Here is a 24,789-nt window from a genome sequence, read left to right as displayed (position 1 = left end):
AATACATTTATCAACATAATGTCTTTCTACAGGCTCAAAATTACTGAGAAACAATCAATGGACACTTTAATCTTTCAACAAAATATTATTACTCTTATGGAAAAATTCATTCATTCTTAATAAGAATAATAGTACTTAAGTAACAATAACATATTTCATCACAAAGATACGTTGTTGACAAATCAGCAGTTAAGATCTGTGCTCTAAGTTGTTCCTTTGTTTTGCTCTGTGTTTTCAAAGTAGTGGAATGGATTTATAACCTTATTGGTACATATACAAGATGGTGAAATGCCTAGACACTTGAATAAGCACCTTGAAAAAAAGCCCAGCATGGAGGTCAGCAGTACCTTGTTGTAAACAAGTTTTTACATCTTGCCCTTCACCACACCCTAAGCTTCAGAGTTTTCATTAAGAATAAAAATACAAAAAAGTCAAACATGACAATAAGAATATTGCTTAAGTATAGCCTTGGGGGCTACTTCAGCATTGTTTTAAGATGATTACTAGACTTAATCCCTCTAGTGTTGGATGTTAAATTCCACTGACTTTTTTTTTAATTTAATGACTTGCTAATGTAAACTTCCATCTAGAACAATCAAATAGTATGTCATTTATTCAAATTTACAGTGCCTCTAATGTGCCAGCAAACTCCCTTGTCAAAACAGACAACTTTAAAAAATGTTCACTTGAGTCAGGAGCCCTACTTCCTAAATTAGCACCAAAATGTCACCTTGATAGGCCTATGAACAACAAAATCATTTATAATAAACCCAGCTTCCCTCTAGAGTGGACAGCCTAGTTCATGCATCTGTAGGAGTTCTAATTATTCCCTACAGATAAGAGAGCACTTGGAGATGCTCAGGCATCAGCAACCTGTCGCCTCCAAATACAATCATCCCACAAATACATGCTTACCAATCTCCCTCGAGATCTGAGTGAAGGCCTCCACACCGCTCTCACCATAGTTCCCCTCAGAAGCCAGTGTCGACACATAATTCCATCCCAGTGCTGTCACGATGTCCACCATGGCTTGGGCTTGGTAGGAGTCAGGCGGGACCACTCGAGAGAAAAAGTCATACCTGGTGTTATCACTTAGCTCTGGGGCTGTGGATGCATAGCTGATTTGAGGTATCTGCAAAACAAATGATGGGTCATTTCAACCCATAAAGAATCTTGAAGAATGATGGATTGTCATACGAGCTAAACAGCCAAGGCTATACCAGAAACCTAGATGTATCAGCCTGAAGCCAAAATACAGTTTTATGACTACCAATTTAATTAGAAAGTATTTCTGAATGATCCATAGGCTTACTTTCTCTCAATGCACAATATTTCTAAACATTGAGAACATTTCTAAAAAATGAGAAAGAATTTCAGTTTGCTTTAGTTTCCATTGTTTCTGGAGCCAAAGCCATTTGTGCTTTGTGTTGATGTTGCTTTTTTAGTCTGTACACGATAAGCTCTGGTGCAGAAACGAGAGAAAAACAAAGGTATATGCATCAGAAAAGGTCATCTCTGAAACTGGCTTTGGCTTTATAGGACATGAATGCTATACGATGACTAACAGGGAATTTAATATGAGATTTTTTTACTCTTGATGCCATTTCAGTCTTAAGACTACATTTTTAGTAAATTATTTTAAATATAAAGTTTTGCAAGTCTATTGACTGTTTATTGATATAATCAGAGTGCCACAAAAAGATTTGAGAATTGCCAGCAACCACATATCCTCTCATAGAAACATCTTTCTAACCCCATCCAAAACATCACAGAAAAGGGAATCCAGACCATAAATTCTTTAGAAGAGACTATTTTTCTTTTAATGGGGTGAATTGCCAGAAATTTTTCAAAACGAGGAATCTTACGTCATTTCTCAATAATGTAGGAGAGTGAGCTATGTGGTTGTGTCTAGTAACCCCTCTGCTTCCATGCCGTGGTATGAGTGAAAGTTCAGAGGTCAAAATGACTCCAAGACGCCCTAATTCAGGTAGCTTGATTGAACATGCAGGTTTGACTTATACATAAAAAAATTAACTTTGTGCTACATCACTTGCTGCAGCTAACGTCAGTGCACAGAGGATGTCAGAGGTTGCAGTTCCATCTTTCCCCACAGGGCTGCACACTCTGGGATCCAATAGTCCCCACCACAGTCTAGACAAAGGATTCCCAATCTATATAGACATTTCAACTCCACCCTTGATATATTTGTAAAGCTCTCAACATCTAAATAACCTTCCTAAGTCTAGAGAGTCCTATTCCATAATGGTGGCCAGTGAAATGACAGTGAAGTCCCTAAAACATAAAAGTCACCCCGGGAACCGCAGCAGAGCAATGTGCTTGGAGCTGTCCAGGGTGCTGACTATTCATTCGGCTTCCGTGTAACTTGGATCCACCTACATTGGCCATAACAGTGAGTACCCAGAATAGCGTGGCCCATTTAACCCCAAATTCTTTCTGGTTCTGTTCTCCTAGTGGGGACCGTGTTAACTTACTTGTTAACACTGTGGTACCGTGAAAACCATCTGACCCATCTCATCTTGCCCTTTGCCTTCTCTGCCAGAAATACTGGCCTTATCTTGACAAATTTTTCCCCTGGTTAGAGATTTTTTTTTTTTTTTTTTTTTTTGAGAAGGAGTCTCGCTCTGTCACCCAGACTGGAGTGCAATGGTGCAATCTCGGCTCACTGCAAGCTCCGCCTCCCAGGTTCACACCATTCTCCTGCCTCAGTCTTCCAAGTAGCTGGGACTGCAGGTGCCCGCCACCACACCCAGCTAATTTTTTGTATTTTTAGGAGAGACAGAGTTTCACCATGTTAGCCAGGATGGTCTCGATCTCCTGATCTCATGATCCACCCGCCTCGGCCTCCCAAAGTGCTGGGATTACAGGTGTGGGCCACCGCGCCCAGCCTCTTCTGGTTAGATTTTGTGCCTCCATAGTACATAACTACTCTCAAGGACACCCCTCCAAATCTCAAACCACACACCAAATCTTGCCCTTTTTCACCTTTTCCTGTTTGTTTTCAGAGGACCTGGGAAGGAAACCATAGATAACTTAGAGAGATCTAAGTCTTACTAGGTAAACATTTCCCAAATATCAAAAGCATGTGCATTCCTATATTCTAATGAAAGTGAGTTAGCCACCTGACTTTCACTTTAGAAGAAATTCTGTGTATGTGCAAGTATGGGTTGTGTGGGGGGAAGGGAATAGGGGAGCATTCTATAGCAAATTCTATAGCACTATACCATTTCTTTGTCGTAGCCACTAAGAGTCCAGCAGTAAAATGACTTGCGCAACTCCCACCCTGCCTATAATAATGAGCCACCCTTTCTAAAAATGAGCAGAAAGTGTGAAAATTGAGTGTTTGAAACCAAAACTAATTATCTCAAATTACCACCTTCAGTCAGTCACTTCCAGGCTGTTTAATTAGCAGTCAGCCTCATGTTTAGAATTAATTAAACAGGTGTAAAGGGTATATAAAATAAAAGCGCAGATAGAAGATGGTTGCTTGATTCAGTAATGGACTTTCTCCCCAAAGTCTTGAAAAGAGTTTTCTCTTTGCAGATCAATGTGTGGGAAAGTAATGTGAGAGTATGTGCTTGTATTTTTATTTTTTCAGTCTACAATAATACACATCAGGGTACATGCATAGTATTTCAAGACAAGTTTTCAAGTTTTCATGTGTCACATCTCATTTTTATTTTGTTGTGGTAGACCACTAAGCATTGCTTCATTAAGCATTTTAATTTCTGTGCCAGCATCCCCAGTATTTCTACCATCCACAAATTAAACCCCTACTGGCAACTGAAGTAGAAATTTTTTAAAGACCTGGAATGTTTCCTTTTCTTTTCCCTATATCAATTCCACTCTAACTACCCCCTTAACCTTGGAGGTTTCATCTACCAGAAACACAACAATGGAAAGAAATGTGGTGAATGGTGAAGAGAAGTGAAGAAAAAAAATGAGAGGAAAAAGAAGCAAAGCATACCAAGAGAAGAAGTTGCTAAGAAAAGCACCCATTATCAGTTCCCCCATCCTTTAAAAAAAAAAGTAGTGTCTTTTATAAGCCTCTGTTAACTCCCATTGCCAATGTTAAGGATAAAATCCAAACTCTTCGATCTGGTTCGCAAAGATCATCAGATTCTGTCTCATCTTCCTCCCCTGACCTGTACCTTCTCTCCATATTCTCACAACATCTGCACCCTTCCCCATACCAGGGAGATTTAATACTCTCCTCTACCTAATGATCCTCTATACAAACTCAATATCCAGCTCAAAAGTCATCTCCTTCTGGGGACAGTTTCACTGACTCCATCAGGCAGAGCTGTCTTTTGCTATTCCTGTCTTCCAAAGTCTCCACTATCTAACATTAGAATCACGACTCTGCTGGCTTATGATCCTCTCAAGACTAAACAGGGTCTCTGTTTATTTGGTATCCCCAACACCAGGCAGAGCAATTGCTCAATGAATGTTTGAGGGCAATTAATTTATTAAACTGCTGCAGGAAATTTAATACAGCTTCTTCCCCACCACTTCCTCCCTTGCATTCCACCAAAATATTGTGCAGGCTATTCTCCATTTGACCTTCCTGATCCTTCCCTATCCCGCCAAAGACCCTAGGAGGCTGCTCTCTATGACCATACTGACTGGGCTTCCTTGCCTCTGGCTTCTAGTTGAGTTTGTCCTGGAGGCACCAGCAGAACATGGGAGGGCGAGGGGAGACAGAAAGAAGTAGAGTATTTACCCCCCAGCTTCTTCTTCCACTGACTCAGTGATTCTCCACCTAACCCCTCACCAACAGCTAAAGCTTTTGCCAGATTCCAGTGACTACTCTGTACCATTGCTCCTGTAGGGTCTCCCCACTGTTGTTGGCTTCTGAGCACTTCATCATCCCTTGTTTTTTCTAACTGTGCCCACACTTAAAATAGTCTTTTTGTGAACTGCTCTTCCATTACCACTGGGTGTGCCAGAAGCCTGATGAACACTCCCCTATGACAAGTCGCTGTAGAAGACAACACTGCTGTGGCTCCCAAACCTCAGCCCTACCCTAACCTCTTAGCCCTTCTCCAGTCACCTGCCCTTCCAGCCTTCTCTACCACTGTCCTTACGTGGCATTCTCCTTCATTTCCCTAAGGCATCCTATTGCATATTTGAAAACACCTGTCATTTTACTTTTCTTCATTTCTTATTTTCTTTGTGCTGAGGCTTCATAAAAATATCATATGTGCTTAAATAAGGCCATATTTCTATTACTCAAATAAAGCATATTTGAGTCAATTAATTATACAACTCAGGACACTCATCGTCCTTTTTAAAAAAAAATTGTTTTAGATTCCACTTTTCTAATAATTATTTTGGTTAGGAAAAACCCTTTTTCTTCTCTCACTACATTCTCACTTCAGCCCACAGAAGAGGAGATTCCTACCCCCCAACCCCACCCTCTTTGGGAGCTCCAGAACAAATATTTCCTCTCTCACTCTCCATTCCTTTACTGACTTTCCCCAACATGGAGGGGGAAAGAAACTGAAGCCAGAGTTCTACGTTTATTGGGCAAAAGGGGATAGCAGGCTCTCCCTTTATTCTCTGACCTGTCCACATACATCTCAGGCTTCTTTTCTCTATAATGTCAAGAGACCATGCAGGGCCTCAATTCTTGGAAAGGAAGCCCACTCTCTTCTCTCCATATTCCACTGGCAACCAGACATTTGAGAAATACCTGAAGTCCATGCTACTCATTGCAAGTGAACTTTAAGTCTTCTGTGCAGGCAGAAGTGGGTCCCAAGGTTGAGATATGGGGCAAGAGTAGGAGGCACAAGTTCAAGCTGAATTATCTGCAATGTAGTTCTTAACAGAGAATCATGTGCCTGGGGAGTTATTTGGTGCTTGCCCAGCTGTTAATAAAGCTAATTATTTGATCTTCCTTTAACTAGCTATTCTGTGAATATTGTACTTGCAAACTCTAAGAAATTCCAAACATTTGACTTAGAGCTGAAGGAGATTAAAATTATATTTCAAAAGAAATTTATTTACATATATGATTAATAGAAATTAGCAGAGATTATTGTCTTCTAGTGTCTGTTCTCCTTCTAGATGAAACCTCCAATTTTTACCTAGCCACCCAGAACATGACTATACTTCCTAGCCTTCCTTGCAATGGTAAGTGAAGCTTCTGAAAAGGATCTTTAAAAGGAAAAGGCATGCCTTTTTCATGCTCCTCCCTCTTTCTTGCTGGCAAGAATTTGGACATAATGCATGGAGCTCCATTAGCTATCTTGGGCTATGAGCTAGCAATGGTGGAGCAAAAAGTCACACCCTAGTCCAAGCCACTGTGATATCTGGATTCCTAAAGCCACTTGACTCTTCTTCCTGCTTCCATTCATGCCCTTCTCAAATCTACGCTACACCAGCAAGAAAACTGATATTTTACAAAAATAGATCTTAGAAGCTGGGTGCAGTGGCTCATCCCTGTAATCCCAGCACTTTGGGAGGCTGAGGTGGGCAGATCACCTGAGGTCAGGAGTTCGAGACCAGCCTGGTCAACATGGTGAAACCCCGTCTCTACTAAAAATACCAAAAATTAGCCAGGTGTAGTGGTGGGTGCCTGTAATCCCAGCTACTCAGGAGGCTGAGACAGGAGAATCGCTTGAACCCAGAAGGCAGAGGTTGCAGTGAGCTGAAATCACACCATTGCAATCCAGCCTGGGCAACAAGAGCGAAACTCCATCTCAAAAAAAAAAAAAAAAAAAAAGATCTTAGAAAAATCTTGCTTAGGGTCCTTCAATCATTTCCCCATTGCCCTTAGAATACAGCCCAAACCTCTTGTCACAGGATCCTTTGAACTAGCAACTGACCACCTATCCTTCTCACTCACCTGATCCAACCACACTGGCTTCCTTTTTGTTTCACCTCCAGCACTCATACATATCACTACATACATTTTCCCAAGCAAGTCCTTCCTTGCCTTTCTCATCTTTCAGCCTCAGCTCAACAGACCTTCCCTGACCACCTCATGTAGTGTTGTCTCTTTATCTTCCATTATGATCTCGTCACACTACTTATTTCCTTCCTCTTTCACAACTTGCATTAATGTGTGCATTCTGTTTCCCCTACTAACATGTAGACTCCACAGGGTTATTTTCTGCATTGTTCACAGATATAAGATGAGATCCTAGGAGATAGTAGGTGTTCAATAAATATTCATTGAAAGTAAAATGAACCCATCCATCCATTAATGAAGAACTCCTTTTATTATTTTCTTCCATATATCCTAACTCTGAAAGATTTTACTACAAAACTATTTAAGTTAAAAGACCACCCATTTCCCATATTCTTTTTAAATCAAAGATCTGTTAAGCCGCAAAACTTCTGATCAGCACAAGGTACCTGTTTTTTTGTTTTTTTTTTTACCAAGCTGAAGTGATAGAATTCCAGTTCAGATCACCAAAGTGCCGCTTCAGTTGTAGTCTGTGCAGTCTCCTCGTAGGGAAGTGTACAACTGCCATTTTGCTTTTTGAAATGCCAAAAAATGGCCATGAAAGCTTCATTACTATCTTGGCAAACACATTGACAGTCCATGGACTTCAGTGTGTCATTAAAGAAGAATAAAAATTACATTTCTAATCAAAGGCCAACATCATAGATTATTTCATCATTTACCCCTTCTAGCTTATCTTTATCTGTAAGACGGATATTCCAGACAGGGAAAAAAGTGCTTACATCTCCCCCAAACCAACTGTGTCTCTCCATGTTGCCTTCACTGAGCCTTACTGTATGTGACTGAGTGATGAAATAAAGGATTTCTGAGGCTCCAAGGGGCTCAGAGACTTTTAGATACCAGAAATACTCTTTTTGTGGCCCAAGGAAGTTATAACTTCAGCTGCCTTAAGGTTTCCCACTGCTTGCACATCAAAATATTGCAATAAGCTTGAAACTTCCCTTGTCTATTCAGAATGCCATAAGTTCTGCATCTGTTCATCACAGTTACTGGTTTGCTAAAGATCCCAAGGAAGCCAAGACATCCCTGACAAGGCTAGCAAAAAGCCACCTAAAGAACAGCTTAGAGGAAGCCCCTCCCGATTCTAGGAAATTTCAATCTTTCTGCAAGAAACTTGCACACATCTGAGTACAGGTTTGCAAACAGAAGACAATTTAAGACCTGAATCACATACATTTTCACCATCAAAAAGAGTTTTTTGTTTTGTTTTTCTGGTTTTTTTTTCTCCCCCTGCCAAGAAAAGGTTTTTGTTCTCTGCAAACAACCTTGTCCATTGATAGTGGAACTTAATTGGTGGAGAAGGTTTGCGGGGTGGGTTATTTGTGCTACTCAATAACATCATTGGTTTTTTTCTAGTGAAAGATCAGCTTGAAGCTGCATTCTTCCCTTAGGGGGTAGTGCTTGCCTGAGCACTTTTCCAGTGATGGTGGTTAGCAACAGCGGCCATCAGGATGATAGCTTCTTGCCACCTGGCCTCAGGGTAGATTTGTTTTTGCTGCAAAACCCAGGTCAGAAAAAGCATAATTATTATAGCCATTAACTTTGTCTTTTTATACTTGACTGCTCTCTAGTATTAAAACTACTAGTTGCTTGTGGCAAAACATCAGTATATAATCAGAAATTAGATATAAATGAGGAGTTAGGGCTAGAAGTCAATGTCCAGCACTGGCCCAACTCTCCCAACATTGCCCTGAGCTTTCATGCTCCTCCCATCTTCATGAAAACAGGCTAAGGAGAGGGAAAAGAAGAAAGGAAATGTAAAGCCAGAGAGTGAAACAAAAAAGAACATGGATGATTGCCCCAAGTTTGCATCCAAAAACATGAAGTAGTAGTATTCATTCCCCAAATCAGGACTGGCTCAGAATAATTCTGTCCACATAGTGGACAGTTACTAAGATTCCTGTTTGTAAAGTTGGTGTCAAATAGGAAATTCAGTCTCTGCCCTTTTTTTCCCAGTTGAGTTCCCATAGTTGATTCAGAGGAGGATGTGAGCCTTTGGGTTTTGATGCACAATGGAGCTTAGCAAAAGCAAACAAGAGGAAGTCTATTGAAATGGGAAATTGTGGGGTCAGAGAGAGCCAGGAGTACACTATATTGCGCCACATTTTTATCTGTCTCCCCAACATGAGCTCATTAAGACCAAACAAAGCTTTACACACACACCTGCACCAAAGGGGCTTGTGGTTCGTTAACACTGCTGAGTGTAACACAGTAGGTTTAAGGTCATGAGTTGAATTCCATTATGGGCCAGGATAAATACCACACCCCTCACCAGAAACTTCCTCTTCACAAATACAGAGCACACCAACAAAGTCAACCAGAGAGAAGAGAGACAAGATCAATCCATTCTCACTGCCAGATGAATAATTCAAAGATGGTTTGTTACTAATGGTGAACCTAAAATTTTAGCAGCAAATCATGAGAGACATACTTTCTTCGAAACATAAAGAGTATGTTTTGTATCTATATCTGCCTGAAAGTATAAATATATGTTACACTTATAAAGTCGTATGTTGATTTCAGATAATTCATTTGAATAGACCATTGAATTGTAAAAGGGTACATTTTCTCACCGCCTTTTCAAGGGTATTGTATGAGTCATAGAGGCAAAGAAAACAAATGACTCAAGGAGACTAAATAAAGGGACTATTTTCAAGGCAGGAGCAGCATATAGGGAAGGCAGTGGAAAGCCATAACCCAGAAGGAGTCAGAGGTTGAGGATGGCAATTGTTACCCATGAGCCCTAAGAGAGAGAGCAGTTACAGTGTCATGAACGGAAGCCACCTTGAGGGGAGCAGTAACCTTTCTAAAAGGACACGGCCAGCCCCTGGTAACCTCAAAAAGAAATTACATTCTGACCTTTCCCTCATACACACTTGCTGAGTCTCTCTCTGACCAAACCTATTGGAAGCCAGAAAGCAAGAGAACTTGGCTTTGCCTGCACAAAGGAACCTTCCAGGGCAGCCAACAGACAGCGAAAGAGAGAAAGTGGTTGTGGCAGACCAAGCAGAAGCTATCTAGCCCAAGCACCATTAATCATTGCTCACTGGACACGTGAACTAAATTTATGGATAGCTGTGCAGGTTTTCAGTTTTCTACGTTATATTACTTTTTCATAATTTGATGCTTTCAAATATTTTTGACAGAAAATCTACACGAGGACATTCTGATTTGGATATTGAAAATCCCAATCCTAAAATCAGACCAATGACGTTTGGATTTCTTATGGAAAATAAAATAACTAATATCATGTTTTAGAAAGAAATGGAATGATTTTAATCAAATTCATAATGGCGTTTTGACTTCCTAACCTGTTTATTTAAAATGAAAGAGAAGCAATCCATGAATATGAAATAATTCATATATAAGCAACCATAATTATACCTTACAAGATTAATAAACCTTTTTTTACATCTGCTAATTACATTTTACAATGCGAAAGCACAACAGCTCCTTAGGGAAAGAATTGTTCTAATCCATCAAGTTACTAGTAGTGTGGGGATTTTTAAGCCTAACTATCCTAAAAGTTTTACTCGCAAGTTGGATTTAAAACCTTCACTTTCAAAGAAAGGGACTTTAGGCTGGGTCCAGTGACTTTCATCTGTAATCCCATCCTTTTGGGAGGCTGAGGCTGTAGGATCCCTGAGGCCAGGAGTTTGAGACCATCCTGGGCAACATAGTGAGACCTCCATCTCTATAAAACATTAAAACATTCGCCAGGCATGGTGGTGCACCTGTAGCCCCAGCTGAGGCTGGGCTGAGGCTGCAAGATCACTTGAGCCCAGGAATTCAAGGTGACAATGAGTTACAATTGCACCACCGTACTCCAGCCTGGGTGACAGAGAAAGACACTGTCACTTAAAAAATTAAAAAGAATATTCCAACTAATTTTATAGTTTCTCTGGTTTATAGCATCTCCTTATCTTCAATTTTGCCTTTTTAAAAAATTGAATAGTTTTATTTAAATTTCCATATATTTCAGTGCTCTGTGATTCTAAAAAATAATAATCAGTACATATGCAAAATTACACAGAAATTTAAAAGGCTAAACCAATACATACAGTTATCCTAATAGTTAAATTAAATTTTTTTAATGGTTACTTTTTTATTAATTCATTCAACAAATTAGCTCCCACTATGTGCCAGACACAGTGACAGGCCCTGGAGACAGGACTATAAACAACACATGGTCCTCCCAGCCCCATGGAGCATATGGTCAAATGGAAAAAGCAGGCATTCAATAAATAATCAACCAAATAAACATTTAACCCCAATTGTAATGGTTGTTGTGAAAGCTATGTACCTGCCACTAAGAGTTGCAGGACCACTCACCTGGTCTGCAAAGGACAGGGCAAGCTTCCCTGATGAAGTGACATTAAGTTGACACATTGAAAAATGAAGAAGAAAAAGGAATGAAGACTGGACACCAGCCACAGATTGCCTCTCACTTGAGATCTCCTTCAGATGTGTTCACCACCCAATTTGCAGAAATGAAGAGGACAGGCAGTCTACTGACAGGTACTTAATTTTAGAAAACTTGCCACAGACTGAAAAATATTCAACCATAGACCACCATCTCCCATGCTTATTACAAATAATGTTTTCAAATACTATATGCATAACTGGGGTTCTTATGCCAGGACTATCAAGAAAATGCTACGTAATTTATCAGCAGGGACTTGCATTACATTCTCACAGATCTCTGAGTACTGAGGCTTGTAAGGGTAAGGCATGAATAAATAAATGAATGGATAGATGAAAGGTAAACAGATGAATGAAAACAGAAGACATTAAGAAGCAACTTTAAGAGCCCAGAAAAAAAATAAACGTATACTTATATTACTTATAAGCTCTAATATTTGTTTCCTTCCTTAAGAAAGTAAAAAATAAGTGATTGAAAAGTACGAGGAAACTCTTCTTTGTACTCAGGCAGTAAAGGTTTTGGGATAGGACTTCAAGCTGTATGAGAAGCAGGTTAGAACTAATCCTAAAAGATAATTTGGCTTTGCTTTGCTTTGTTTCTTTATAAGGTAACATACATTTTCTGCACCTCTCAAGAGGAGGAAAGAGAAATACATGGATCCGTCCACCTCTGGAAACTCTGCTCAGTGAGGCAGTATCCCAAGGAGACACGGAAAATTGTATTCCCTGATTTCATTCTATTCTATTTCACTATTTCTGCAAGTTTCTTTGATATCTTCTTGGTAAAGTTTTCAAGCAGTTTGGAATTTCAAGGTGAAATGACTGAATATTCTTTAAAACAAAAAGTAGGGGAAGTTTCGAAATGAGCTGCTTAGGACAGTGAAAGTTTTCTATAAAGTGATTTTCTTACATGAGTACCAAAAAATAATAAATTACATTTTGTTATAATAGAAAAACCAAAATGATGCCATGGTACTTTCTTAGCATCATTTGCTAAGTTACTTAAAAATGTAACTCTTCCACCCACTCATTCCCATCACTGCTGACTTCAAACTATCACCTAGCATTTAATTTTCCTCTTCTGATGATTTCCTTACTGTGCAATCACTGCTGGGGTTCAATTTTTCCCCCCAAGCATGTCAGCACTAGAACATTATAAAATAAAAAGTTAGTAATTATAACTAACAAATTGAAGTCAATAAACTTTAAGCTGGCAAATATTCAATTTAGACTGGCATTCTGCCACCCAATAATACATGATTTGACTCCTGCAAATAAAGAAGAACATGGATAAGAACGTTTGTTTGTGCAAGTAAGTTTCCTGGCTGGCAATTTCATGGATTTTTTGTGATTATCCACATTCACAAAATCTTGGTCTTCAAGTCATTATCTCCCAACTAGCATTCAGGTACTGATTCTGAACACCTAATAGCACTGGTAATTCTCATTTATTTTCTGTTACCTAAGTTAGTAAACTTAGTAGGTTTGAAGAAGGTCCATATGAGGTTAAAGGTTTTCATTCGAGCTCCATTTACACAGTGGGAAAACCCACTCCATTTCCAAAGACCAAATAGCTGATTTCATAAATGGCCATCATTGGTAACAGGAAAAGTTGATTAAAAGATGTGAACAACTCAGAGTCCTTTATTCCACTACATACTACAGAATGGAAGGATATGTTCCTCTGAGAAGGCATCATCTCAGTATCCAAAGGGCAATACATTAAGTTTCCCCTAAACAAATTGATTAGCCCTTTCATTCTATCAACATTTTTGAGAAGCCTAGCTTACTGTTCCCTATAAGCCTCTTTATGTGTCATATTCCATCTACACACCTAATGTGTGCGTGTGTGTGTGCATACACATATGTACATGCTCATTTTGCCAATATTTATTTAACATGTTATATTGGCCAAGAACTGTGCTTAGTGCTCTAGCTTCATTTCATGAATGACTAAACCATAATCTGGAGAAGTAATTTGCCCAAAACCAAGTAATTTGTAAATGACAGAGTAAGATTCAAATCCAGGTAGTCCGACCTCGGATTCATTTCTTAAACACCTCTGCCCTCCACTACTTTGGGTCCATTTTTAAATCTGATATTAATTCTTCAGTAGCTTTTTTTACCCACAGTTGTTCAGCTTCCTCCCTGTTTCCACTTCTGTTCACATCTGCAACTCCTTTGGAGTCATAAGTCATGGCTTGGCTGGAGCTTGGACATCAGCAGCCATCGCCATATATGGTATCACAGTGAGTAGGAGATACTAGCATCTATGATCAGCTAAATATTATCTGCCTCCTTTGGTTTGCATCAACCCCAATTGCTACAGTTCCTTCTGGGGAGGGGGGCCTCCTGGCCCAGTTGGGTACCAAAAAGATGGTCTGAGACAAATTTGGGGCAGGTTGGACGCAATCATGTAGGTCAACAGGGGAAGGTAAGTGCAAAAAGGACTAGCCAAGTTCCCACGTTCCAAGAGAACACATCTAAACACAACAGGCGATGGGGAGCAGAGGCAAGAACCAAGAAATGGGGCCAGGTGTGGTGACTCACACCTGTAATCCCAGCACTTTGGGAGGCCGAGGCAGGTGCATCACTTGAGGTCAGGAGTTCAAGACCAACCTGGCCAACATGGTGAAACCCCAGCTCTACTAAAAATACAAAAATTAGCCAAGCATGGTGGCATGTGCCTGTAGTCCTAGCTACTCAAGAGGCTGAGGTATGAGAATCATTTGAACCCAGGAGGCAGAGTTTGCAGTGAGCCAAGATTGTGTCATTGCACTCCAGCCTGGGTTACAGAGCGAGACCCTGTTTCAAAAAAAAAGGGAAGGGAAGGGGAAGGAAGGGGAGTGAATGGAAGAGGAGGGGAGGGGAGGGGAGGGAAGATGACTGAAAGGTGTTCCAGGCAGAGGGGACAGCATCTGATAGAAACAAACCTATGAAAGGCTATAGATAGCTTAGGAAAAGCTAACAATTCAGTATTCTTGGTGAAAGGTGTTCATGAGCTCAGTTCAGTCTGCCTTCTGTTTGCTTGTTCTTGTTTTTCATTTCAACAAGAATTTGTTTAGCACTTGCTATATGCCAACACTCTCTTACTTGGCCTAAATGAGCACTCACTCTCCAATTTTCCTCTTAAATCTCTATCTCCTTTTTTGGCTATTCTTCTGCTGTTTCATCCTTTATGAGTTAGCATTCTTCAGGATATGGCCTAGACTCTCTTTTGTTTTCACTTCATACCCACTCCAAACCTATACATGCAGTCTAAATCTCTTCAGTGAGTTCCAGAACCATGTGTTACCTATTGGACCTCTCTCTTAAGTGTTCAACGGGTATCTCAAAACAACTTGCCCAAAACTTGTCACACACACCAATCCCAGCATAAACTGAAGATCATCTGGTACACCAGGGGTCCTCAAGTCATAGCTGGGGCAATTGGCTGGGTTCCAGAATTACGTGAGTGCCACATACTTTCCAACTATGAAGTTTCCAGCTATGCAGCTGTCATCTATGTATGGGTTTGGTCTGCCTTGTTTAGCCCTCTCTTTTTTATACCCTCAGTGGCCAGTTGGCCACCAGAAATGAAGACTCTCTAAAAATTAAACTTAAGGTCCAAATTTCCTCTAGAGGAAAACATATGCTCATATGTTTTGGTATAAAAGATATGTTCACATTGCAAAAGATAAATTCAACAGTATTGACTACAGTAACTGTGGCACTAAGTTTTCTCTACAATCTGGCTACTCAGTACTGACGGCAAACCTACAGCATCAGCATCAGCATCACCTGGGAGCTTCTTAGAAATGTAGAATCTCAGGCCCCACCCCAGTCCTACTGAATGAGACTTTGAATTTTAGCAAGATCTCCAAGGGATTCGTGTTCACAATAAAATTGGAAAAGCTCTGCTATAGTATAAAACATTGAATGTGTACTCAAGAGTCCTGTGTTTCCTTTTGAAATTTTTCCATATCACGCTCAAAGGGATTTAAACACATTCATTGCAGATTATTTTGGTAGCTCTGATGTTGTCATCATGAGGAGATATAAAAGCTCCCTCTAATTCACTTTATGAAGACGTTGATGCCTTGAACATTATGTTCACTTATCCTAGGGTGAACATCTCCTGAACATTAGAAAATTCTTTTCAAAAATATTCTGCATTCAAATTTCTATTTTTAAGAGTATTATGTTTCAGTTCTTGCATCAAATGCTAGCATGGAGTTTATTTTTAGTGTCATGATAATCTATAGACCAGTGAATATATCATATCAAGTGTTGAGTCAGTAAAAGCTTTTTAAATGTATTTCTTACTTATTTGAAAATAACAGATGAGTTTTTGAAAAATAAAAATTTCACAAAGCCTGCATGATGAAATGCCAAATAAAAGATGTAATGTACCTTGTCATCAATACATTTTCTATAGCATTCGTATGCAGCAGGATAATTTAGTAAGATATTCATTTCTGTCTGATTGTTACTGCTTTAGGAGACTGATGAAAAGATTTCTTTTCCTTCGTGCCCTCCACATGAGCAATCAAGCCTGCATGTCTTGGAGAATTAGGCTCATTTTCAGGAGACTTGGCCTATAGAGGTTATACAGCTTAATTACTAGAGGAGGGGCATCCCCCAAGGTTTGAAGAGGAGGAATTGGAAATGGAAATGGAGGGAGAGAATAGTACTTCACCAGAGACTTGGGAATGAGGGAGATCTTCAGTTTCTTCCCTGGTAGTGCCTGAGAACCCAGGAACCCTCAAAGAAGCTCATTTCCCATGCTTGCCATAGAAGGAATGGAATCCCCCTCCTTTTAATAGCCCACAGGGGCTACAGTGAGCATCTCTGTGGTTAACTCCTCTGTAGCCATATTAGTCCATTCTCACACTGCTCTAAAGAACTACCTAAGACTGGGTAATTTATGAAAAATTGGTTTAATTGATTCACAGTTCTGCGGGCTATACAGGAAGGATGGCTGGGAGACCTCAGGAAACTTACAATCATAGTAGAAGACAAAGGGGAAGCAAGCACAGCAGGGGTGAGGGAGAGAGAGTGCATGCAAAGGAGGAAGTGCCACACACTTTTAAACAACCACATCTTGTGAGAATTCTATCAGGAGACAGCACTAGGGGGATGGTCCTAAACCATCAGAAACCACCCCCATGCTCCACTCACCTCCTACCAGGTCCCACCTTCAACACATGGGGACTACAATTCCACATGGGATTTGGGTGGGGACACAGAGCCAAACCATATTAGTGGCCTTGGAAACTGAAGGCTGGGTCTCCAAACTATGAATATGATTGAATTGTTGACACCCTAGTGAATGTGGTTCAGTGTCAGAGTTATTTGATATCAAAGAAAAAAGTTCCTCAAGCCTGTAATCCTAGCACTTTGGGAGGCCGAGACGGGTGGATCACGAGGTCAGGAGATCAAGACCATCCTGGCTAACATGGTGAAACCCCGTCTCTACTAAAAAAAACAAAAACAAAAAAACTAGCTGGGCGAGGTGGCGGGCGCCTGTAGTCCCAGCCACTCGGGAGGCTGAGGCAGGAGAATGGCATGAACCTGGGAGGCAGAGCTTGCAGTGAGCTGAGATCCGGCCACTGCACTCCAGCCTGGGCAACAGAGCGAGACTCCGTCTCAAAAAAAAAAAAAAAGAAAGAAAGAAAGAAAGAAAAAAGTTCCTTTCACTTCAGTTTTGAAGAGCAAATTCATTTCTTACACCTACTTTAGAGAGTAGGCTTATGAGCTGAAGTGCTGGGATACACTGCTATTCTTCAGCAGATCCTAGGAAAGCACTTTGTACATAGCAGGTAACACATGGACATTGTTGATTAACTGCCTACTAGTGACAGTATAACAACGCAGGATTCCTGACTTTTAATATCTACAGTCTACCTAGTAAAACTGCTTCCCAAAAGCTTCCCACATTTTCGGTGCTTAAATGAAAATATACTTTTCTTTTTTTATGAGTAGCTGAATCCTTTTGCATAGACCATAACTTAAATATATGAAGACATTTATTGTCTTTCCAATTCTAATTTTCTAAATAATCTAAATATGTAAATGTCTCCATAATACTTTGCCAGAGACTGTATGCAAATACCATTAGACTTTCTATTTAAAAAAAAAAAAAAAAAAAAAAAACACAAAACCTTTTAGGCACTTCTGTCTTTAAAAAAAAATACCATTTCAACCTCAAATTTGATGAGACACACACATTGCTTTTTGGATGCCCTTTAATGTTTTTTAATTCTAAGAAAAAAAATGAGGAGATTTAAAGTAGTTTAAGATGGCATTTAAGAAAATAATCTAACTTAAATTAGGATTGAGAATACTGCAAACATAGACTTTTTCTTTTGTAAATAAATAAATAGGACAACAAGTGGAATTCAAGGTAGCTCAAAAAATGCAGGAGGAAACACACTTGAAGAGAAAATGGAAATACTGAGATTAAAAAAAATTCAACACGTCATAAAAAGACTTTTCAGTAGAGGTACTGAGAAGAGTAGGGGGTAGATTAAATATACTGGTTAAGAAACCAGCATTAGAGAAGTAAGACTAGGGACTAAGGGTAAGAGAATGAGTGGAGAAGGCAGTGTGGCTTGAGTCAACGTTGAACTTCAGGAACAGGAGAAGAAGATGGGAAAGAGAAAAAGAAAGACTTTTAATCCCCTGTAGCAGGAGATGGAATAAGCAAAGAAGTCACTGTTTTCCCTCCAGCCTTCCATCCTTGCTAAGTGGTTACCATTGAATTAATCATCTGTAAGTCATCATTCTGGACTGGCATAGCCTTGGTTTAGGGTGTCTCATTTCATCCATATAATAGTCATCAGGGTTACTGAGTTCCTTCAAAACCAGTAATCAGCCAGATGTTGCAATCAAACATGTCTGTGCCTATACCACTGCTATGGTTTGAATGTTTGTCCCCTCCAAATCTCACGTTGAAATTTCATCCCCCGTGTTGCAGGTGGGACATAATAGGAGGTGTTTGGGTCCTGGGGGGAATCCTTCCTGAATACGTTAATGCCCTTCCAAGGTTGGGGGAGTGAGTTCTCACTCTGTTAGTTCCCTCAATAGCTAGTTGTTTAAAAGAGCCTGGAACCTTCCCTCTGTCTCACATTTCCTCTCTGTGTGTGACCTCTGCACACTCCAGCTCCCTTTCTGCCTTCAGCCATGAGTGGAGGCAGCCTCAGGCCCTCATCAGATGCAGATGCCCAATCTTAAACTTTCCAGCCATCAAGAACTGTGAGCCAAATAAACCTTTTTTCTTCATAAATTACTCTTAGCCTCAGGTATTCCTTTATAGCAACACAAAATGAACTAAGACATCTTTATTATTCTGCTCATGGTTTCTAATAAAACATTACCAAATTTTCTTCAAAAATTCCTCAGATCTGTTTCAATATGGGTCAAATATTTTTCAAACATTTTGTAGAATGTATCTTTTTCTTCCCCATAAGAAATAGAAGCCATCAGTTAAATATAGCTCTTAATTTCCCACCATCAAATGACAAACCTGGCTTCCTGGGCATCCTTTGTCCCTTTGTCTCTCCCTCCCCCCCTCCCTTCCTTCCTTCCTTCTTTCTGTTACAAGAAGAAATGTCACCTTTGCTATCTAAGGTGAAGCCTCAACTCTGCTCTGAATTGCACATGCAGCAGCCTTTTTGAGCTTGATACTATAGATTATTGCCTCTCTCTTTCAAGTCATTAACCTCATACTTTCAACTGGGTCCTTTCTACTGGCATTTGTATATACTCAAGCCTCTCTAATTTAAAAAGAAAACATTTTTAAAAAAGAAAATAAAAGAAACCATTACTCAAATCCTCATCCAATTCCAGCTGTCAAGCTAATATTTGTCTACCTTTTACAACCAAACTTTAAAAATTCAACTAAATACCCTCTCTGTTGTCTTACATCCCACTCAATTTCAGCATTGAGACTGGCTTCTGTCCCAGGGCTGTATTCAAACTGCTCTGAGCAAGATCATAAAACTTTTCATGTCACAAAATCCCATGGTCAATTTTCTGTCCTCATTTCACTTGAATCAGCAGCATTAAAATCTTGACACTATTTTCCTTGGCTTCTACAACACGCTCTCTTGGTTTTCTCCTACCCGTCTAGATATTCCTTCTTTGTTATCTCCTCTAGTTCATCTTTATTTGCTTACAATTTAAAAGTGAGGTTCCCTGAGGCCTGAACTGAGCCCCAGTTTTTTTGCACCCTTTCATTCTCACAAGATGACAACATCCAACAAGTTTATGACTTTGATCACTGTCAGTATAACTACAACACCCAAATTTATCTCTGAAGAAATCAACTCAGACTTCTCTAAAATGCAAACCTACTACCAATTGGATAACAAACCTCCACTTAGAAATTTTAAATTTACCTTAAATTCAACGTGATCAAAACTGATTGAACAGACTTGTGCTTCTGGCCAAAATGAAATAACTGGAACCAGATGTAACTTCTACCCTTTAACAAAATATTAGGAAATCAACCTTAGGAGCATATAAAAAATAATAAACAAGGAATGCAATAAATTCACCATATTAACAGAATAAATACAAAACCATATAATCATTTTAACTGATGTAGAAAAAGCATTTGAAAAAAATTCCAAATCCATTCACAAAATAAACAAACAAGTAAAGTCTCAGATTATTAAGACTATATAGAAATATCCTCAACATGATAATGGATATCTGTTGAAAAAAACACATCTAAAATCATACCTAGTAGTGAAAGGTTCAATGCTTTTCCCCTAAGAGTCTGCAAAACGCAAGACTGTCCATTTCACTGGAAATGGGCAAGCTGATTCTAAAATTTGTATGGAAATGCAAAGAATTTATAATACCTACAATAATTTTGAAGAATAAGAACAAATCTGAAGAACTCATTAAATATTTTGTAAACAAACTATAAAACTACAGTAATCAACAAAGCAAAGGATTGGTATAAAGCTAGATATAGAGATTAATGGAATAAAGTGAAGAGTTTAGAAATGGTAGGTTGAATTTCTATAAAGATGCCAAGAAAATTCAAAGGGGAAAGGATAACTTCTCAATAAATGGTGCTAGAACCAAATATCTGTATGAAGAAAAAAGATACTTAATTCTCACACCATGCATAAAAATTAGTCAAAGTGGACAACTGACCCAAATATAAATAATAAAACTATGCAGCAGTACATGCAAGGATACAAAAATACTAGAAGAAAACCTAGGGAAAACTCTTCAGGACAAAACTCTTCTGGACAATGAATTCATGACTAAGACCTCAACTGCACAAGAAACCAAAACAAAACTAGATAAATTAGTACTTAATTAAACTAAAAAACCTTAACACAGCAAAAGAAATAACAGAGTGAATACATTACCTGCATAATTAGAGAAAATATTGGAAAACTATACATCCATCAAGGGACCAATATCCAGAATGTACACAGAACTCAAACAACTAAAAAAAATACACAAATAACTCTATTAAAAAGTGAGCAAAAGATGGTTTTCAAAAGAAGATATACAAATGGCCAACAGACATTTGAAAAAATACTTTACATCACTAATCATCAGAGAGATGCACATTAAAACCACAATGAGATACCATCTTACACTAGTCAGAACCACTACTATTAAAAAGTAAAAAAAAAAAAAAACAGATGTTGGTGAGGATGCAGCGAAAAGGGGATGCTTATACACTGTTGGTAGAAATGTAAATTTTTACAATCTCTATGGAAAACAGTAAAGAGATTTCTCAAAACTAAAACTATCATTTGATCCAACAATCCCACTACTGGGTATCTACCCAAAGGAAAAGAAATAACTATATCAAAAAGATACCTGTACTCATATGTTTATCACAGCACTATTCACAATCTTTCCTAAGATATGGAATCAACCTAAGTGTCCATCAATGGATGACTGGATAAAGGAAATGGGGTATATATGGACAACGGAATACCATTCAACTGTAAAAATAATGAAGTATGTCTTTTGCAGCAACATGAATGGAGCTGGAGGCCATTGTCTTAAATGAAATTACTCAGAAACAGAAAGTCAAATATGCTATGCTCCCACTTATGAGTTAAATAATGTGTACACACAGAGTATAGAATGGTAGGTCTAGTACACTCAGAAGGGTTGGGGAGGGAAACAGGGGATGGGTGATGAAAAATTACTTAATGGGTACAATGAACATTATTCAGGTGATGGATACACTAAAAACCAAGACTTCACCACTATACAATATGTCCATGTAACAAAATTGCGCTGTACTCCTTAAATGTATTTAAATAATACGAATACAACTATTAGAAAAACTTAAGTGAAATTTTTCACAAAATTGAGGTAAACAAAGATGTTAAGACACAAAAGGCACAGTTCATAAAGTAAATTAACAAATTGGAATTCACCAAAATAAGAAACCTCTTTCACATATCATTATTAATAGAATATAAGTCAAGTCACAGATTGAGGAGAAAATATTTGGGAGATATATCTGATTGAAGACTTTTACCTAGAATTTTTAAAGATCTCTGACAACTCATAACAATACAGACAGTCCAAATTTTAATTCAGAAGAGAAGATATACAAGTGGATAAATAAAAAGATGCTAAATCACATTAATCTTCAGGGAAATTAAAATTAAAATCAATGAGATATAACTCCATAGTTACTAGAATTCCTAAAGGTAGAAACTGACAATACCAAGTGTGGACAATGATGTGAAGCAACTTAAACTCTCCTACGTTGCTGTTGAGAAGGCAAATTGCTACAACCACTTTTGAAATAATTTGGCAGATATATATATCCCTTATGTGTGTGGGGGGTATACACACACTCACATATGTACATATGTATGTATACTTATAAAATGTAAATATATGCATCTACCATATAATCCAGCAATTCTACTACTAGGTATACTTACCCAAGAGATATAAAAACATATGTTCATACAAAGACTTGTACTCAAATGTTCACTGCAATTTTATTCATAGTAGACCAAAATTGAAAACAACCTAAATATCCATCAATAGGTGACTGAATAAACAAATCGTGGATGTAGCAATAGAAAAAAATACAACTTGGCAATAAAAATAAACTACTGAGGAACACAGTAATATGAATGAATCTCAAAACTTTTATACTGAGCAATAAAAGCCAATCCCAAAAGATCACATACAGTGTGATTCTATTTATTGAAATTCCAGAAAAGTCGAATCTAACCTACAGTGAGAAAACAGATCAGTGATTTCCTGGGGCCAGAGCAGGGTGAGGGGACTGTAAATGGCACAAGGAAACTTTTTAGGTGACGGAAAAATGCTATATCTTGATTGTGACTGTGATATACAGGTTTATATATTTGTCAAAATTCATCAAATACTCATTTACAATAGGTGCATATTATTATATGTAAGTTATTCTTTAGTAAAGATTTTTTAAAATAATTAATGCCTGGTCTCTCCTTCCACCCCAGCACATACTCTTTGAAACCAAGTCCTCCTTAAGTTATCTGAAATCTTGGTATCATGTTTTCCTACTTCCATATCCCTCAATATTCATGTTCATGCAATCACTGTATTCTGTTTACTTCCAAAACATCTCAGCGTCTTGATATATCTTATCTCCACTGGCACCTTTAGGCCTATGCCCCATTAGCTCTTACTCACATCTCTTGTGACATCTCAGCAGGCACTCTCGTGTCCTTCCCATCTATTTCCCACCCTCAGCCAAGTGCAGATCTCATTATGACAACCCTCTAAAAACTGTGCAATCCATACCATGATCAAAGAAAGCCTCATGTGGCCCGGCCCCTGCATGCCTCTCCAATCTCTTTCAGTTATCCTCTAGGTCTCCACACTTCAGCACAGTGGCTTTTCAGTCCTTAAAGAGACTGTGTTTCTTCTCTCTTTAAGACCTTCTCAATTGCCATCTTCCCTGCTCATATATCCACCCACCCAAACTCTTGCTAATCCTTCCGATTTCTTCTTAAACATCACTTCCCCAGGAAAGCCTTCCCTGCTCCACTCCCACAGCAAGTCAAAGCCTTGTGACACAGCCTTTCATAGTACTCCGAATCTCTCCTTCACAGTATCTGCTTTCATTGGGATTGTAACTTATTGTTTAATGTCTGTAGCTCCTGTTGGATTTAAACTTTGCAAGACAGTAGCCCTGTCCATCTTATTTACTACCATATTTCGAGTAACTAGCATTAAAAGGTTCAACAAACATGAATGAATGAATTAATATAGCCTATGACAAAGAACCTAGTGAGCCCACAGAGACAATAAAACAGTCAACAAAGACCTTCTCTGACAGTAAGTAGCTTCTTTAATCACTAACATTTTGCTTCTAAAATGAGTCCAGAGAGACCCAGGACTCAGCCTTGAATAAACAAGCCTATAAAATATGAATGTCATTTTATCTTTAAGGACTTACTCACTGTAATCTCTGTTTTAAAATCTGAAAGAGACAGACTCATTACCTAGGATGGGACAACGTGCTTTTAGAATAACTTAAATGAATACAAATGTATAAAATATACAATGATTCATGAATTCATAATAATACTAAAAACACACTGATCACCACTGGAATTTGCTTGGGCACCAATTACCCTGAAAACTGATAATAAACATGTAAAAAATCAAATATTTAATATGCCTTTTCAGGAGTTTGGAGTAATCAAAATAATTCTAATAAATGCACAGGGAATCATTTCTCTGATGGTGACAAATTTGCTTACTATATTTAAGCCTCATTTTACTGGGTCTCTCCGCAAGACATTTCAAACAACACATCCTCCATGGCAAAGTCAGAGATGTCTTTCTTACTTCCAAAGATTTTGCATGTCAATAAATAGGCTGAAGTATGTATGAAGAGAGTCATAACATAGAGGTAGGTTTGGGGATATTTTGTGGAGAATGTTGAAGGCCAGCACAAATTTTGTGCGGAATTTGGCAGGTAGTGGAGAGCCACAGATTTTCTCTCTTACTAATGGTGCAACATTATTGGATCTGTACTTTATAAAAATAAATCTAGCAGCAAATATTAAAATAGACTGTAGAGTAGAGGGACTAGAGGTGGAGAAAGAGTTGTGAAGTTATTACAATATTTAAGGAGGTTGTCATAATGGCCTGAAGTGGGGTGATAGTTGGAATGGCAAATTCAGAAGCCAGAAGGGAAGTACAACTAGACAAAATCTAACAGCTGAAATTAAAAAAGGAAAAGTATAAATGTATGAAATGGTATCACAGTGTGATGACTGATGATTGATAACTGACATGATACTAATGACCGTCAGGATTCAGTTTACAAGTTCTTAACAGTTAAAGATTCACAATATTCTGTTGGTAAAATAAAATGTGAAATAACTAAG

The 24,789-nt window shown here is 38.6% G+C and overlaps 1 protein-coding gene across 2 annotated transcripts in view; it reads right to left on the bottom strand.

Annotated features, from left to right (window-relative positions):
- The window catches only part of GRM8 (glutamate metabotropic receptor 8), an 832,302-nt gene that overhangs the window by 677,588 nt on the left and 129,925 nt on the right, over positions 1 to 24,789 (bottom strand). For both annotated transcript variants that reach the window (XM_033193152.1, XM_033193151.1), the window contains exon 3: positions 916 to 1,132. In XM_033193152.1, coding sequence (XP_033049043.1) covers positions 916 to 1,132 — 217 coding nt within the window. The remainder of the gene's footprint in view (positions 1 to 915; positions 1,133 to 24,789) is intronic.

Source organism: Trachypithecus francoisi, unplaced genomic scaffold (assembly GCF_009764315.1).
Source record: "Trachypithecus francoisi isolate TF-2019V2 unplaced genomic scaffold, Tfra_2.0 Lachesis_group4, whole genome shotgun sequence".
In the NCBI taxonomy this organism is placed as follows: Eukaryota; Metazoa; Chordata; class Mammalia; order Primates; family Cercopithecidae; genus Trachypithecus; species Trachypithecus francoisi.
Note: the sequence above shows the minus strand (reverse complement) of the source record. Positions and strands in the feature narration are given on the sequence as shown.